The 20086-nt window shown below is 34.1% G+C and overlaps 1 protein-coding gene across 1 annotated transcript; it reads right to left on the minus strand.

Moving 5' to 3' along the window:
• Positions 1-3597: 3597 nt before the first annotated feature.
• LOC25499913 (dynamin-related protein 1E) lies at positions 3598-12998 on the minus strand. Its single transcript, XM_013592986.3, has 15 exons — positions 12728-12998; positions 11186-11249; positions 10996-11103; positions 10187-10288; positions 9446-9496; positions 9296-9357; positions 7506-7596; positions 7352-7416; positions 7036-7230; positions 6837-6956; positions 6670-6740; positions 5021-5246; positions 4886-4936; positions 4437-4808; positions 3598-3974 (listed from the first exon to the last, which is right to left on the minus strand). The coding sequence occupies exons 1-15, from the start codon at positions 12872-12874 to the stop codon at positions 3846-3848; spliced, it is 1854 nt and encodes a 617-aa protein (XP_013448440.1). The 5' UTR covers positions 12875-12998; the 3' UTR covers positions 3598-3845.
• Between the last annotated feature and the right edge of the window lie 7088 nt (positions 12999-20086).

A 20086-nucleotide genomic window follows, 5' to 3' on the forward strand; every position in this document is an offset into this window, starting at 1 on the left:
GGTACCAAGTAAATCTACGGCCGACAAGAGGAAGATCCCCCAATAAACTTCTATCAATAAAATTGTTGAAAGAATCACTTCCTATCAACCAAGAAGAAGAAGTAACAGCACTCCGTCTTTCATCAAGCCCACAAACCACATTAAAATCACCACAAACACATATATTAAGGCCAACATAATTTTCCACACGATCAGATATCGAATCCCACTACACATATTGACTTCTATAATCACAAGGAGCATATACATTAAATAACACAAACTCATCCAAAGACTTCAAAAATTTACCCTGGACAGCAAGAACATGATCGAAGGTAAAGGAAGAATGAATCTCCACCTCTGCCACATCCCACATCACAAGTAATCCACTGGATGCTCCCACCGAAGGACGAAAATAGTAGTCATAATAAGAACTACCCCATAAAGAAGTGCACACAAAAGAATCAATTTGTTCAAGTTTTGTTCACTGAAGACATAAAATAAACGCGCTCTTCTCACTTACCCGTTTACGAACCTCCTTCCGCTTCTCAAAACCCCCGAGACCACTAACATTCCAAGAAATTACCTTCATCACTCACCACCAACCCCCTCACCATCGCCTCCTCACCCACCCACCCACCCACCCCCCCCCCCCCCCCCCCCCCCCCCCCCCCTACTCTCTCTACTCATCCTTCTTCCCCTTACCACCCTCCCCAACCGAGCCCCATTCACTACACCCATTCCTCCTTCCACGGTGGGACAAAAAAATAAACATATTAGCCTTATCCCCATTAAACTTAACCCTAATTGTTGCCTATACCCCACACATCCTCCACCGCCACCTCTTCATTGCCATGTAAAATAACCCAATTCTTCCAATCATCACAAGCCGAGCCTTCAGAAGAACCCGACATATTACTAGCTTCCCCATTAGTAACCTTCACTCCTTTAGAAGAAGTACCCTGTCGTCGTTTCCGAACCTTAGATTTCAATACATTAAGAACCTCCTTCCTATCTTTAGCCGGCATCCGAGCCACCTTTTTAAGATTAATCACCGGATGACGCAAAACACTAACAACCTTTTTCTTTTTTGTCTGTTGATTTTGAACATGATTCATTTTTTTTATTGATTCTCTTATTTGAAGAAAAAATAAGCCCAGCATCAACATTGTTTTGGTCACCTATCCACTCCAAACTCCACGGTCCCGACACGATAGAACGAGTACGTCAAGGTGGGCAAGAATTTGTACGTTTACACCGTTTCCTTCTACCTTTGATAACACCAACCTTTGTTGACTCCACAACCTGATCATTCACACTAGCCTCAGATTCAATAGAATTCCCAGTACTAGCCACATCCTCAAATTGCAATGCCGTGTTCAAGAACATATTTTTCTTTCAATAATTGTTCCGCCATATCATTGACTAAGATTTCCGCTTCATTTTTTCCAATATAATCCTCATGAACATCCAGTCCTTCACTACCATCACAAGATGAGTCTTCTTTAAATAAACAAACATCCTCACCAATTGAGAACTCCCATTCTTCAACAACTTTGATTTTTACCAGCATATCATCTACCAAAATATCAATATCAGCATTAATAATATTTAATGATGAAGTTGTGTACAACCACTTGCATTTCATATATTCTATTTTGCTTATACTCAGGTATAAGTCATATGCTTCTAAGGTTTGTCTCCAACCACCCATTCAATTCCTCTATCGACTCCCCAAGTAAGACTAAATCATCTTCAAAAAGCCTACATCTCGGTGCTAGCTATAGGTGTTCTATTAGTACATCCAAAACTAAAAAGGTAAGGACTTAGATTTGACCCTTGGTGCAATCATATTATTATGAAAAATTGTCGGTGGTCCCATCCACCATTCTCACAATAGTCAAATTAAAGCCCCCTCATACACATCCTTGATAACTTTTATATAAGTAATTCTAATATTTTTCTTTTTTAGGGAGTTTCACAAAATTTCTCTAGCCATCTCTATCACACGTAATCTCCAAATCGATGAAAACTAAGTACAAGTCTTTTTTATCCATCCGATATTGCTTCATTACACATTGAAATAAATAAATCACATCCATAGTCAACCTCTCAGGTATAAAACTAAAGGAGAAAACTTAGGTACAATTTCTTAGGTGCTTTTCGTATGGTTCTAGAACCATACGAAAAGCACCTAAGAAATTGTACCTAAGTTTTCTCCAAAACTAAATTGGTTATCAATAACTCTAGTCTCTTTTCTCACTCTTCATTCAATAATCTTTCTTACAACTTCATGGATTGGCTCTTAAGTTTCATTCCCCTATAATTGAACAATTTTGTATATCCCACTTGTTCTTATAAATCCGAATTTCTCCACTCATGTGACATTTGCTTCGTCCTCATATTTTTGTTACAAAGTTTGGTGAGCAGCCTAATGCCTTTATCTTCAAAAAAATTCTACATGAATAGTTCAAAATAGTATAGTATAAAAAAAAGGCTTAAATATGTATTTGATCCTTGCAATTAGGGGTCGTTTAAAAATTGGTCCCTGTAATCGCTAATCCTGGCAATTTACCCCTGCATTGTTTAATCATTTAAAATTTCGTCCCTCTCCCCACTTAATCACTGCCACGCCACATGAAATTCCAATTTTACCCCTGGGTTTCCAATTCTTTCTTCAATATTTTGTCCTCTTCTTAAGGGCAAAATTGGAATTTCATGTTTGGCAGTGATTGCCACGTCATAAAATTAGTGACGTGGCAGTGATTAAGTTGGTCAAAGGACTAAATTTTAAATGATTAATGATTGCAAGGCTAGTTTGCTAGGATTAGCGAATACATGGACCAATTTTTAAACGACCCCTAATTGCAAGGATCAAATACATATTTAAGCCTAAAAAAAAATGAAGAATCTTAGTTTTAAGACAAATATATGGATAACCAACAATTCATTCATTTTTGTTTATAAAACTAATGTTATTTGAACAACAAAAATTTGACAACTTATTTGACAAGAATATAAAAATACACAATTTATAATTGTTGATTTGACTCAAGAAGAAAAAAAACAAATAGAAAACAAAATGTATCTATACAATATAGAAATACGGAGTTTGACAACTAAGTGGTTATTCAAATAACAATTCTCATTTTATAAATAGGAAACTGAAGAGGTACATGGTGGTGAAGTGTTGATGCTAATTCAGTGATCCGTTAGTAACTGTTAGTGTATGTTAAATGAACTGTTTTTGAAAGGAAACTTGCATGAAAAGGGAAATGCTTACAAAAGGGAAATACTTACAGGTGCATTAAAAAAGGGTAACTAAATAAATTAATCATTATCAGCTAGAAAATGATACAACTGCTATTTGACTAAAGAAAACTAGAATTCCTTACAAGTTCATAAATAAATTGTTTGTTTGCATACAAAGAAAACATAATGGAATAATCATTTAGCATCAATTTCGGTGCTCTTTCTTGTGAACATTCTCTGGAGGCATTGCCACAATTGACTTCATCCTTCTCCTGAGTGGTTGTTAGCTCTGAATTTTGTCTTGTTTTTTGCCAAATTAGCCTGCACTTGTTAATCAGATACAAATCTCAATAAAAAGTAAACAAATAAAGGATTGAACCAATAAATGGTATAGCCAAGATTCAAGAATGTAACACTACAAAGAATCGAATACATGGAGAATATGCAAATTTATTTTACATATCACAGTGAAGATCTTGGTCTGTATTGGGTGCACAACACATATTAAAAAAAAGAACTTAACTCCAACATTACACTACAGAATCACATATTGGGTCAAGCCAACCCATAATTTCTATCAGTTAGTCCAAGGTGAGGAAGACATCCAGCTAGGCTCATTGTACCCAGGAAACAGAATCAATTTCATCCCTTGCTGCTTTATATAGTTCAAGCCTTTTTGCACACTGTTGTCTCCTCTCCATCAATGCAGGGTCTTCGTCCAACATTAGAGATAGTTGTTTACCCTATACCAGGTAAAATCATATAAGGATATATCGAAACTGTGTAAGACACGTGCATAATAATGTCCAACATTTCACAATAAACATCAAATTAGAGAAAGATGGGCTTATATCATGAAATAAAGAAAAACATATAACAAATTCACTTGATCGGTGCTGGAGCTTGACTTAAAATATATATACAATTGTTAGTTTGTTACCGAAACAAGGAGAAGGGTGAATAAATCAAGTATCACAGAGGCAACACAAAACTATATACTTAGGTTTGACGGTTAATTTGGGTGAATCTTAATGGGTAAGCTGCCACAACCCATGTTGAAAAAAAGTGAGTTCTTAGCAAGCGGTCTTGTCAACAACTACTAAAATTGATTTGGTATACAATGTAAATTTTGACACAAACAATCATGGTCATATGAAATAAAGTAATAAACAACAGACACAAAGTAAAATCAAGAGAAAAATTACCTCTTTCTTCCCTATTTGTGCGTAGAAATGGTTAAGCAAAGACTGTTTTGCTTGTCTGACTTGACAATAAACAACAGCCTTTGGAATTGTGTTCTTGAGTGTGTCTGCCACCAGTCCTATGTAAGACGACACATTTGATGCAATTCTCCTGAAATGACCTTCTGCGTATCGATCTACATTTGAGGGAGGAGCAGGGCTTCCAGCTTGCTCCGTTTCCTGAGGTAATCTCCGGAAGAAATCCACAGTGAGATATGAAGATTCCATATCTACAAGCCGGAGAGTTGTCTTCTTACTTTCTTCACGAAACCTTTCTAAAGCCTCATTTGCCGCTGCAGCTAGTGCAGCTTGAAAAGTTGGGAATCGCTTCAGTTCCTGCTCAGGCACATGTCAGTATCTCCACAAAACACTTCATGAACAAGGTAAGTACAAAATATACTCCTGAAAGTTACCTGAGTTTCAGCTATTGATTTCCTCACGAGTTCTTTTAAGACAAAATTAACCTACAGAAAAATCAAGAACAGCCTACCCAATTATTTAACTGTTGATGAAAATAAAAAATCAGAGAAGACAATAAGATTGCTTACAGCATCTACTGAAGCTTCAGCTGGGCCTTTAAAGTAACCAAGAGACCCCTCAATGAGGCGCCTGTAACCATGCTCTGGGGCAATCAAGTGAGGCTGATAACCATCCGCCTCTGACACCACTTTCCTTACATTCTGGAGAGAAAGATGACGATCAAATGGAAGCTTTCGTAAGGCAGAGGGAAGCTGATTGTCAAAGACATTATATATCCTGTCACCTCCTGGCCGCCTAAAGATTTAAAAGAAATTTGTGTGTAAACATAAAGTCCTACCAACCAGTTCACAAATGATAACAAACTTACATCAAAAACAGTCATTTCAAATTGCCTTGGTTAAGCTTGTTTTACATTATGCAGTAAGCAAACTGCATCAAATTCAAAAGTTTCCTTTTAGTTAAAATAGTTTTTCTTCAGCATAAGTGTAGAACAGACCATTCAACATTTCAGGTAGTACACAATATTTCATCATCGCTTTATACAACAATTTACAAACAAAGGAATAGGTAGTTTAAAGAGACGAATAAGCACTATTGCAAGATTGTGAAATCCCAATCATGGCATGCATAAAAAGTAAATAACAACAGAAACAACCACCAGCCAAGATGATTGTGGGGTGAGGGAAGAAAGGTTGTATTCCAATTACAGCCACAACAGCTGAAAGGAGTCACTGTGATTTCAAGCCAATAGATGGGATGCAAATACACTCCATGACTAAGTTTCTATCTATCGTAAGTGCTGGCCAGTGGCCACAAAGCAACACTGCATTACCAGCATTATTGTGTGCTATCGAAAATCGGCTGGAATTCCAGGTTTTTGGGTATGGAAGTGATTACTGAGGACAAAAACACTGTTAAGCAGGTATGAAACAGAGCAGCGTTTAAGGGATTGAAATATAATGTAAAATCATTCCTCGTACAGCTTAAGCATTTGAGTTTGTGGTCCAAGAAATTATATCAGAGCCTTTAAGACCAACTAGTGAGTGAGTCTGTGTATATTATCCATACTTCAAAACAAAGGGTTTTTGTATGAGACTGTGTATCACAATTTTATAATATAAACACCATTCATATGTCTTTGCACTACAACTTAAGCTTTTAGGGTCGTAAATTCAGGACATAAGGCAAATATTTTTCTTGGCCCTCTGCATTCAATAATTTGTGCAAAACAAAGCAGAGGCTGTTCTGTTAGAGGAGCATGAAGGAGATCTACTGCAAGTCATATATATTGGTTGATGGGTTCAAGGATACAAAACAAAGCACATTATTCATATGAGTGAAGGAAAAACAGAGCTGTTCTGTAAAAAAGAAGAACAGAGTAACAATTTTGGAAAAACAAATGCAACTCAAGATTCGGGCTGTGTTACCATCAAAATTCATGCCATAGTAGCTCCAATATCAAACACAATGCAAATGACCAACAGACCTTCACAATACAATGCCCTACTCGTCTACCATCATAGACACACTATTATTTGACATGAATCATGATTTACTACTGTGATACGTAAGCAATTTTTATTTTTGAAGAATGGTCTTATATTCCACATTACAGTTTCACCGTTTGTATTTACATCCCCTATTTGACCTTGATAGGACATGGCATCTTCCAGTTGAGAAAACGGCGTAAAAGAAGAAAACAATAAAAGATATTTACCCTCCATCTAAGTGTTCCTTGAATATCCTTTCAAATGCACGGCAAAGTTCTAGGATAGTGTATAGTTGAGCCTGAAACAGCAGGTAACATTCAGCAAATATTCAAGAGGACATCAGAATAAGAACCTTACACTTAAAAAGAAATCGTGAAAAGTACAAGCCACCCACCCCAGCATCAAGAGCAATAGGTCTCCCAAGATGATTCATCTCTGATTCAAGTTCCTCAATGCTTTTGTTTATTAAAGATGTTATACTAGGTATCCTTGCCCTAATTACCGACTCCAAGTGCTACAGAAATAAGCTCATGTGATTAAGATGATAATCCATCTCATAAAAGATTAGCAAAGAACATGCTTAAGAAGGAAACCTTTGAGAGAAGCTTTGCAAGGTACTCGGAACCCATTTTATTGGCCAAGTGCCCATAATCAGGACTGGTTGCAAAATATTCACGCTCCTTGTGTCTAGCAACAACCATATCAACATTTTTATTGATCTCCGCCTGAGACCGATTTACTATGCCAACCCAGGGATGTTGCAGACGGTAAGACCTTCCCTCCAGGACCTTGAGGGAATAAAAGTGGATAACAGGAACAAATAAGTTACATGATTTTACAGGCGCATTTCAAATATGAACATTAAGGGAATCAGCATCAACCCAAACAAGAGGGGAAGAGAAAAATTACATCTAAAGCATTAGTTCCTTTGTCCATCAAATCTAACTTTGTCAACACTCCAAATGTCCTTTCACCTAGAGTGATCATTAGACCAGAATTTTAGTCCAAAACTATGAACAAGCAAGAAAAAAATTGACCATTAAAAAACGCATTTAAAAAGCACCTGTTGGATCAACTTCCCTGGCAAGTTTAATAGCATCAGAAGTTGCTATGTCTTGATTGGCTGGAGATATTGCTAGAATGATGGAATTGGGCTGTTGAGAATAAAGCAACCCAAAAAGAAAATATGAACCTTTGGGGTAAACCACATATAGTAATTATGGAATTAGGATGTTGAAAATAAATCAAATATGAACCTTTGGGATGTAGTAATTTTTTTTTTAAATCAACATGGAAATCAAAAAGCCTGCTTATCTTTCATCAATAGAAATATTGCAGAAGGAATGTTATTTAAAAAAAGATATTTCAAACTGTTGGTATACAAACTAAATGAAAAAGAAAATGAAGTAATATATATGTACGAAAGAAATGTGCTCTTGTTTTAAATGAAAAAAAGAAAAGAACATCTAATCTTTCATATTTGAGTACAAAGAAAGGCAGATGAAGAAAAGCTGATAAGTTATGATAGGACTGAAGCAGTACACTTGAAGAGCATCATAATATCACAAACAACCTGCTGATTCTAAAGATCTGAAAGAAATGAGGAAGTTAACATACATATTATTGTTACCCATTCATACATGTCATACAAAATAGGTTTATCATGCTTTCACAACTTCAGGTGCATAATAGGTCTTCTTTACATAATCACTACACACAAAAAATTGTTCACATCCATTAGTATATCTAGATGTAGATCATCTGGGTGTACATAACATGGTGTCGAGCCTAGACAAAGGTCCATGATGTGTCATAGCAGTTGACCTGAAAAACGATATAATGGATTGTGGAGTGGTAACTATACTCAATATGAAGGACACTGCAAAAAAATATAAGTCACACATACACACTAATGCACATTCATAATTATATCCAGAAATCCTAGTTTAATCTAAAGGAATCGCTAAAAACAAGTCAATACCACAATCTCTCTCATTTTTCCTAAGACCTGATATTTTGCTTTGGCTGAGATGTTGGAACAGGGGCCGGAAACGAGTCATGAGGATCAAACAGGACTTATCTGAAAAACCACCAGGCTGCTGGAATTCAGCCAGAAAATGCATAGAGGTGTCAGAGAAGTGCAGCCAAAGGGAGGAGCAAAGTAAGATAAAGTGTCTGTGTAGTTGGAAAGGGCACTGCAAAACAGATGTGAGTCTGTCTAAAACTACAGAAAATGTCCATAAAATGTGATTTACAGGCAGTTCGAACCAAGGAAATGGTGGCTTTTTGAATTGAGAAAGGATAGCTCTAGCCCTAACAATCTTTTTGGGCAGAGTCTCAGCCACACTGTAACGCTCACGTTTGAGGATCGTGCACTTTTGACAGCCCGTGGTATACCTTCTTCCTTAATTTCTCGTTATCAAAAATCTGCATCCTAAATTTCAAAAGTTTATGTTGACTTTATTATGAAATGCAGATATGTTATTCAAAATTTAATTGTTACTTTATCTGAGGAATTTTGATCGGACATATTTACTGCACAATATGTGCAAGGCACAACAGTGAATCACATTATGATGTAAAAATCATAGTGGCTTGTATCAAATTCAATACGGTGCTATTCACTGCTGTAGCTTACGCTGGTACACGAAATTTAGGGCTAGGGTGGTTGTCCTAGATCAGGCGAACCATCTAAGTTCAATGAGCACTTAAGAGAACTCATCAGCATACCATATCCAACAACAGAAGATGCTTAAACCCAAAGTTCTGTAGTCCAATTAGGATAAAAAAACAAGCAAACAGATTGCGATCAAACGAATATATGTATAATTTATATTGAAGAAGTTATTTTACCTTTTCAACATAAGATCGGACCATAGCTTCAATGTCTTGAACAATACTCTCGGGCTGTCCCTCTGAAAACGTGATGAATATTTAGCAACTAAAAATCATCATTTCATCCAAATAGTTGATTTTTAATTAGCAATTAAATACAAATCATACCTACAGCCACTTTAGTCAGGCCGGGCAAGTCAATCAAGGTTAGATTGACAACTGTTCAAAAGACAAAAAGAAGAAGCTTTAAGTCAGCTGTTTTAGTCTCATTACGTGCCGTATAATAATAATGCAAAGGAATACACATTTGAATACACTTGGTAATTAAAAATTTATTTCAACCACAAAATTATGAATGGTTCCGTTCCGCAATCTCCAAAATAGATAAACAGCTGCAATGTAGCTGACTTATAAAATCTTACAGGTTTTCTAGTCATTTGAAATTTAGAAAACTAGCAGCTCTCATTTCATTAGTTTTTAAGTCAAAAGAAGTTGAAAATAAATATACCGCAAATTTGGTCTAAAAATAACCAGGTTTTGCTCTCAATTGTCAATATTTGAGTATAAGTCAAAAAGGAGTAAAAGAGAGAAAGACTCTTGACAAGAAATTATATGATTGATAATTTGTTGTGATGCACTAACCAAATGCTACCATTTTGATCCTATTTCTATTAATAATTAGGCTAAGTACGTCTAGTACTAAATACAAATACTGCAATAACCCTGATGATATTCAAACCTCAGACAATATAAGATCATAAAATTATTCGAAAACAAGACTTAGACAAGCTAAATATATGTAAAACTAGTTCTAAACTATATTATGTAATCAATTTTAATTTACACAAAAAAACCCTCTAGCTTTAAAAGCTCTCACAAGAAAAGGAGACTGTAACAGATGAAACGCACCATTCGGAGAATAGATGCTAAGATGAATAGGGATAGGAGATATCTGTTTTGTCTTCCCTGTTACTCGATCAGTTTCATCCTGAATTTCCTGGCGTACCAAGGCTGCAATAGGAAAACCAGATTGTAGTGAACATCATCTATATATTATGATACAGAAACATAAAATAGATCAACTGAATACAAAATCCTAAAAATAGTAAACTAATAGGCAGTGTAACGGTTATCTCATGATAAATTTCTAGCCAAGGATGAGGTGTTGCCGTAAAAACAATCAAATATGTTGGATCTTGAAATTGATTTTTCATCATTATGAATATTAGGAATAGAAACAGGAAATTGAATTTATTGTAGGACTTGTTTTTTTAGAATATATTGTATGATGCCATGCGCCAGTCATATTCAAACCGAGATGCTCTAGCAGTAGCTGTAGCACTGCTTCCGAAGAGCAGCATTGACAGAAAGAAAGCCACAACGGAAACATATAATATAAAACCGAAGAAAAGGGTTCATGCGACAGGAGAACAACTTAATCATCTTCAACTGAGACATTAAAAAAATAGTATTAAGGTCAAAATGTCAAATAGAAAATGCCCAGTAAAGTTGACACAAGAAAAGCACAACATTAACTGTAGTTAAAAAGTTTAGTTTCGCGAAAGAACCAGCTACACCCAAATTTAGACACTACTCAGAAGATAGTAACACACATCAATAATTCTTTTACAGCCAACCAGAAAACAGAAGCTATCCTATCATTAGTTAAAACATAAAACCCAATTTTACGGTATATGTATGGAGGGTTACTTTCGTACCAAAATCAGTGAACTTTCTCCTTGGCAGGTGAAGAAACTCAGCATACTCTTGTGTCTCACTTTCCATCTTATGCAACTGCAATACCAATGGACGCCTCGTCACTATCCCTACAATTCATTCACACCAAAAAACAAAATGAGCCAAACCATAATTAATCATTTGAGGAAAAATTAAAATAAAAAGTCAAACCTGATCCTCTAGGCAGAAAGTCACGGCCAACAATGCTTTCCAAAACTGAAGACTTCCCTGAACTCTGCACAAATTTCAAATGAAATTAAGACAGGCAGAAATTCAGACAACCCAATACACAATAATGAAAGAAAATCCCCAAAAATTGGATCATTTTTTTTCTACAACCCCCCTCCCGACCCAGCAAACAAATTTCAAAAGCATTAAAGCTGAAAAAATGGAAATTCTGATCCACACGGAAGAAACAAAAAAGGAAAATAACATTGTAAAATCATGCAATGGTAAACTGGAAGTTTGCCCAAAATCTACAAGACTTGAAGGAAAAAAGGTTCAAAGTTCATAACATACCGGGTTAAAAAAAATCTCGAGTTCAGTCAGAACTATTTTCTTGAGCTCTACTCTACTTAAAAAACAACGAGACATAAAAAATTCATAACTGGACCAATATTCACTTTCGATAATACCTATAAAGTCCTTCCAGTAAAGAAAATGAGATAATCTTACATTATTCACGAGTACTCTAACAATTGGCTACTCTCAATATTTATCCTCCTAACTTAAAATCAACTTCTACAGCTCAATTTTCAAAAAGATATACCCTTTAATTTCTACAAACTTATAATAAGAAAGTTCAGAAACAAAATTTCATATTTCAGGTGAAAACCCATGTTGAGGTAGAAGCTAATCCTGAACAAGTACAAAAAAACAAAAACAAAATAATAACACAAAAACGAAAAGAAACTAATTTCAACTATCCAATTTAGTTCTATTTTCTCCACCTCAACTTTCAAGCATTCATACCCCCCCACCCCCACCCATCCAAAAAGTGAAAAATCACTAATTACCGAACAACATTCCAAAACTGAACACTTCCTGAATTCAGCTCAAATTGCACACTCACAGACACACATACAAATGGTTCAATATTCTTTTAGTCCTATAAAGTTCCCAATTTTTCACATTTAGTGCCTACATAAATTTTGTTCAAGTTTAGATCTATAGACTAAAAACATATGAAGCACTCACATAGACACGGACACCAGACACTAAACACTTCTAGAGGGGTCAAAATTAATTCTAGAGATGTCGAATTGATTCTGACATGTTTGGTTGCTTTCGAGTAGAATTGATTCTACTTGAAGCTATGATTTGTAGCTTTTGATTCTTACACACAAATTTATAATTCTACTCATTTTTACATGAATGCATCCAAACACAAATCACTTTACCTACAATTCAATTTTAGTCAAAATCAATTCACTCAAAATCAATTCTTAGTCAAAGCAGAACCAAACAATTGAATTTGAATGTAATTACATGTACCGGTATCAGACATTGACACATGTCGACATAGTTTTATAAGAATCAACAACATATTTAACCGAGTAAATACAAAATAAGAAAACTCAGCACCACATAAAGTAAAACAAACACAAAATACAAAAAAATATCCGTTAACAAAAAAATTAAAAAACATAAATTTCTCATTCTCCACAGCAAAACTCAACAAGAAATTGAAGAGATTAATTCAAAGAACCGAACCTGACCACCAACAACAGCAACAGAAGGAAGAGCTTCCCAAAGAGAAGAGAAAGTGTTCCCATCATCACCTCCACCATAGTCACCAAGTACAGTACAAGCTCTCTGAATTCTATTCACCAACCCAATCAAACTCTCCATTGTAGTCATCTTCTACAAAACCCTAGATTCTCTGAATTCACTTAGTTGAAAACGACGACGTTTAATGTGAATGATGTTGCTGAACTGGTTTTGGTGTTTATCTCTTCGGTTTAACGAGAGGTGGTGGAATTGGAATAATTTGAAATTTTGAAATTCGAGGTGGGGTCCACTGATGATGTTGGCGGGGACCACATCGCTTTTATTCTTTTCGCGGTTTCATTATGAACGTTGGATTTGGAGTGTAAGAATGAACAACAAAAATCATACTAAGAACTAATTGTCATATGATGAGTTTATTATATATAAAATTAATTCATGTTCATGCTTTGATTCATAGTTACTCATAGAGTTTGATTAAAAACCCTAATCCAACTTTTTTTTACCTCACTGCTTTAACTTAAAAACATAATCTTTATCCAATTGAACTCACACATGTTAAATGAGCCACTTTAAGAATAAGTTCTAAGTTCTATGTCCTAGGTCGAGTGCTTTATTGTAGATTTGAGTACTTGGTTGTCGTTCAAACATTGTTCATAACAGAACAAACATAAATTTGGTCGATGTGTGCTCCACAAATCACATTAATGGACATGAGAGACCTAGATATAATTTTTTTTTCCATCCTACATAACATGAGAACTTTCCATTGACTTTAAAGGACTTCTATTCGTGTGAACTTAGTAAAGGTGACGCCAATTAAGCGATACTTATGATCACTCTTTGAGTTCAACTTCAAAGGATCAGTGATACAAGAGGTAACCCTTTGATCCCTGATCATGACCATTCGTACCAATTTAAAGGGGGAAATTTAAATATTAGTTGTTACACTTTTTTTGTTTTGATATACGATTTCCCTTCACGTAAATCCTCAATGAAATGGTTCTCAGATCTTTCCTTACTATTTGATGCATCATGAACTACATGATGACAATGACACTGACTAAATCTAATGCCACCAATTCTTCCACTAACGACGTGCAAGCTCCATTTGACTTCTTCTAGGGTCTATATGTTATAAGTCGATCACATTACAAGGTATCAACTACAATAACCTATTATATTGTCATATAGACATGTGCACAATAATGACAATGATAAGATTTTTTTTCTAAAGGATAACACTAGCAATCAACTTTGTGCGCTCATTATATGGATGATGCCTTAATAACATCAACTAAATTATATGAATATTTCCACTAGTAAACTTTTTTAGTCATGGCAACTCAACCCACAAAAATTACTAAGTAACCATTTTATTTTTATGTTCAAATCGTCATACCATTTCCAATCATATCCATAACCTTAATCTACCCATTACCATACTTGTATTCCATGTTCATCATATCCATAATTTCTCTATCTATCTTATAATACTTATGGTCATAACCCACTTGGGGTGGCCTAGTTGTATTGGCTTAGAACCTGGGAGTGTGCTTCTCCTCAAGGTCTCAAGTTCGATTCTCTCTGATGCTAATTTGAGGGGGTTAGTTTAGCTTCTTCAGGTTAGTTTAGCTTCTTCAAAAAATAAAATACTCATGGTCATAATCATCAATTTTACCACTAAAACTTACATTATGTAACTAATCTCAAGATAACAGATCATAAGAAAAATTAAACATACCATCACTTCAAAGATACCAAGTACATAAATCATGTTATCACAAAAAGAAAAATCATGTATCACATAAATTAAATATAAAAAATGATTCTAAGCATGTTCCTACCATAAAAAATGGTGGATTCTAGGGTGAGGGTTCAATTAAGTCCCTCATCGGTGAATCACCATGAACAATTACTGATAATCATTAGATTAATCAAGATTACACACCTTATTATACACTCTCTGTACGATATCACACCTTACTTATTTTCCTCTATCCTCCCACCACCACTCTCCAATTTACAGTCTATCTTTAACGGTTTTAATATCTTTTCTCTCATTCAAGGAATGCAACTGTCTGGCTTAGATTTCGACCACTACAGGCCATGTTTCAACAAAATAATCATTAAAAATATTTGTCATGTTAAGATATACAATAGCCCTAAAAATGGCTTTTCTTTTTGAGGCACTCTGAAATACTAAAAAACAAAACCTCCATATTTGATTCATTTATCATGTTGAGAATGAAATAAAAGACATGAACAAAAAACTATCGCACTAAACACTTTCTCAGTAAAGAAGCCACTTGAATTTTTTGGGTGTGTTTAATGTTAAAATGACATTCTACCTGTGTTTGAATGGAGTTTTTTTTTTTTTATGAAGGATTTAGGTTTGCAGTTTGATTTTTGGAAACGTTGTTTTGTCACAATTTTAAGATTTCAACAAAGAGTGGTGGGAGGATAGAGGAAAATAAGTGAGGTGTGATATCGTATAGAGAGTGTATAATAAGTTGTGTGATCTTGATTAATCTAATGACTCTCAGTAATTGTTCATGGTGGTTCACCGGTGAGGAACTTAATTGAACCCTCACCCAAGATGGATGAAGGGCTAATCATGGGGTTAGGCTTTTACCAGTTATTTTCTTTATGTATAAATAAGAGTTTCCTAGTCGGAAAATGGGTCGCAAATCATTTATAGAAATTCTTTATGTCAGATCATTTTACTTTTATGCAATGCATTTTACCTTTCCTTTAAGTTTATGCGTTTAAATTTTTACCTTTATGCATGTCTTTTCAAACCTGTCGAGAGACAGTGCCCTTTTTTAAACTCTAAAACCCGTCTTGCTCTCTAGGTAACCTGAGTGCATTTCATGGCCTTTCTCAAACTGTTTTCCTCAAAACCTTTGCACAACAAGACCTGGGATTTCTATTTCGGTTCCGCTTGTAATAATCAGAACTAGCCCGTAGTTTGCCGAAAACACCGGTAAACAAATTTTTTGTAACGGAACAAACATAAATTTGGTTGATGCATGTGGACGCCCGATTCTCATAGTAAAAATAGACCCCTATTAAAAAAAATCTTTTTTTTTTTAAAGAGCAATCTTCTATTTAAATTGTAAATAATATCCATAAACATAAAGAATAATTCTCATTGTAAATAACCCAAACAATATTCATATTCCATTCAATAACATAGAAAATTTATGACTGTTCTTGGTCAATTTTGTAGCGTTGAAGTTGAACCACAATGTTAAAGTTGAATCGGTAAATAAAATTAGCAAATAACTAAAAATTAACAAATAAAATTCCAAATCAACGAATTAGCAAAGAAGAAGATTATCAATTAGAAAATAAGAAAGAAAATGATGTGAAAAGTAATTAATTGTTATTAGAGGTATTTTGGGTAATTTGAGTGTCTGTGATCAATTACTAAGTGTCTATAGAGCAATTCTTAACAAATGAATGGGTGGTAGTCATTAGACCTGCGCATATAATAATTATTTGAGGCCCCATTATTTTGGAGGCCCAGCTCAATAGAGCTTGTTGCACACCTCTAAGGACGGCCATGTATTCATGCATGTTTTAGATCATTACTTTTTCTATCCTATGAGTTTTCCTCGCGTTCTATTTGGATTTTAAAATCTAAAATATTTCAACGTGTTTTTGAAAGTTTTTATGGGGTGTTTATGTCGTTCGAATTCTATAATACAAACTGCGTAGGACGTGCGAGAAACTCATAGTGAAAAAAGAAACAATCTTAATTTTAATATCATTCATAATCCTCTAGATGGGAGTATATCCAAGGAAACTTGTCTATTTATCCATAAAGAAAACCATATCCGGTCTTACACAACATCCTGCTTAACTTGCACTCTATTGTATCCTTTCTTTAGAAGAGGCGCTGCCTCTAAGGACTGAACCAGAAAGAAAAAATATATATGCTACAAAATTAGTTTAGAGGCTAAGATGGAATATATTACCAAATCAAAAGTGTCTTTCCTAGCACAAGGTGTACTAAGGATAGAACAACAAAGTCGAAATAATATTTACAAAGGAATCAAAACATGAATAACAACTAAAAAAGAAATAACTATTAGCTTATACCCAATATGGTAAACAGACTAAGCCACCAACCATGATAACTGAAGGGAAGAGAAGCATATTTCGCCTTCAACCACATAAATGCGAGTGACTTAATCTTATCAACCACTTGTATTACCGAGCAATCTTTGCCTTTGAATAACCTGTTATTTCTTTCTTTCCAAATTTCTCAAATGATAGCAAACCAAATAACTTGTAAAATTGAACGCCGCCTCCTATCGTTACCACCACCAAAACTAAATTGATTAAAATGATCCGACACATATGTGGGACGACTGCTGAAATGCCTATTCATCTATAAATAAAGTGCCAGACAAACCCATCAATATTACAATGTAAGAATAAGTGATAGGATGATTCGACAGAATCGCACCCTGCCACACACACCCTGCAATCATGGTCAATAACATCTCGCTCAAGAAGATTATCCTTTATAAACAACCTATCCCGAAACAGCCGCCAAACAAACAAAACCACCTTAAATGCTACAAAATTAGTTAAACGCATACAAACAAACACATATACATAATCATCAAATATTTTTCTTCCTTTTATTTGTCAACTTTATAAATATTAGTTATAAATAAAATGAGAAGTAAACTGCCCTAGAAAGATTATTAAACAAAATACGAGGCAAATGTAGATTTTCTTTTTGAGGAATGATATTTTGACAACCAATTTTAGACAATTTTGGGTGACAACCTTTTTCCTCCATTCTTACTGGACAATAGCAATAGAGAGTGAAAAAGGAAGAGAGAGAAAAAAGTATAATGATAATATGAGAGAGAGTTGTCACCAAAGTTGTTAAAAAGGGTTGTTCAAATAACATTTCTCTTTCTTTTTTATTCAAAGCAACATAAAGGTGCATGTCAGTTCATCATTGTATCTTTTAGCCATGCATGTAAGCTTAGATATTCTTCATAGGGGGGAATTATTTTCTTACATACAAATGATATGTAGTTTTCATTGTTGTGGGGTGGCGACAGCCCCTAAATGCTTGTTTACAACCGGAGTCATCATTATATATCCTTAATACAAAGGTTTAAAGATTAATTATGCATTTTTAGTAACAAAAACAACACTAATGTTGTGATATATCCCAAAACTCAAAACACCGATTAGTTTCTAATTATGAGTGTTTCCAAGTGTGTTAGGAAATAAATTAGAAAAGTAAGTTAAAATTTGAAGTTAACTCGTGCTTGGAAGTTGGATCGGGTCACTATATCACATAACTTGAAAATATTATTTGAAGTTTTTGTCTCTACGTTTAAAAATGAAAACGAAGATACACTAAAATGGTTACAATGTGGTTTGCGTTTCCTTCCTTTTGTTTCTCCTACAAAGAAAATAAATCATATCCATTAAGCAAAAGTCTTATAGTGTCCATACAACTAACTTTTAACACAATATTCTCTAATATAGGACCAAAAGATGGTCCCACAACAAGGATACTTTGCACTTTTTTGTACAATAGAACCTAGCTATCGTGTCCATATTATTTTTCTAATAAAAGAAATTATGAATATGATGGAGGTCTCTTTCTAACAATAGGCATGCCACAAACAAGTAGTCAATTATCATCACCAATAATTTTGGGTGAAACTTACTATCATCAAATACGTACATTATTTGGTTTGCTCCCCCAAAATTAATAAGGGAAAAAAGAAGCAAAGTCAAGGCAATACCAAATCTAAAATAGAAGATGGGAAATCTGAGACTATTTTCTTTTATGTTGGTTCAAAGTAGTTAGTTTCATATCAATTATTAAGCATAAAGTTTAATGATGGATGAAATATGCCCAACTTTTTAGTGTTTGAGAGTTTAGGTGGGGAAAGGAGAGCATTGAAAAAGAAAATATAAGAAAATGGAAGAATTATTTTTGGAAAGTTTTTTTTTTATGATAAAAAAAAAACTCCTCTTATTTTGGAGAACTCAAAAAGGTAGAGGATTTTGAGACTTCAATTTTTTAAATCGAACATACGTTGTTATAATATTTTTAAAATATATTAATCATGAACATTCATCTATCTATATCTCTACAAAAACATTTTCTAAAAAAAAAGTGTAAGACTTAAATAATTTTTTTAAATCGAACCTATATTGTTATAATATTTTTAAAATATATTAATCATGAAATTTCATTTATCATTATCTCTACAAAAACATTTTCTAAAAAAATTGTAAGATTTCTTTATATTCCCCCCTCTCAATAGTTTTTCCCAACCATCTGCTCCAAATAGAACGTAAGAGACTCCTACTTGGGAGATAAATTTTTCAGTTCAAATGTGAGTAGTTAACAATTTCTCTTCTAAATAGGAGTTTCTTAATTTATATGTATGTGCCTAATTACTTTTTATTTGTGTTTCTCAGCAAGTAAATATTTCTCCAATCTCCACATAAAACCTTTTAAAAAATGGATATATGAATTATTCATTTTATATATCTAGCATTTGACTCATTCGTAGTAAATATGCAACATACTTTTTATTTAACTCGGATAGCATACCTCTACATGCGGCAATACTTGTTTACACAATCTTTTTTCCAACACATGTGATTAAATTTTCCTATAACTTGTGTGGAGATTAGAAACCTGATTTTCCACATCGTGAAGACATAATTAATGGTTGGTGCTGAAATTGATTTTAGAGTTGTAGAATTGATTTTGATATATATTTGATTTGTATTAATTTTATCTTCATAATTGATTTTAAGAAGTTCCAAATTAGAACTTTTGATTTTAAAATTGAATATTCAAACATTAACCGGTCAATCTTCAACCTCACTTTTAGTTAAACAATTTTACATAATCAATTCATTTAAATCAATTTTTCTCGCAAATTATCTAGACACATATTCTCTTTTCCATCAGTTGCTTTATTAACTTTCATTTACTATACATTTACCATCTTAGGGTTTCATTTTCTTTAGGGTTTCGTTTTCTTAATGCATTATTGTCTTCAACTATTTGAAACACACACACCTAGAACTAAGGTTCCTACCAAACCAAGTAGTTAAACAATGAGTTGAGAGTTTCCAATTTTCGGACGGTAGTTGGTGTGGTTCTGTTGTGAAGTGGGTCCCACTCATTCTTTTTTGTAATGTTTTTCATTGATTAGCGGTGTTCACCTAAATTCAACCTAATAGCTGCAAAATTTTGTCTGTTTTGAAGAATTTGATTTTAGGTGAACACTTAATTACCCTATCAAACTTAAGAATACCAAAATATTTTTCCTCGAT

This window comes from Medicago truncatula, chromosome 7 (assembly GCF_003473485.1).
Source record: "Medicago truncatula cultivar Jemalong A17 chromosome 7, MtrunA17r5.0-ANR, whole genome shotgun sequence".
Taxonomy (NCBI): domain Eukaryota; kingdom Viridiplantae; phylum Streptophyta; class Magnoliopsida; order Fabales; family Fabaceae; genus Medicago; species Medicago truncatula.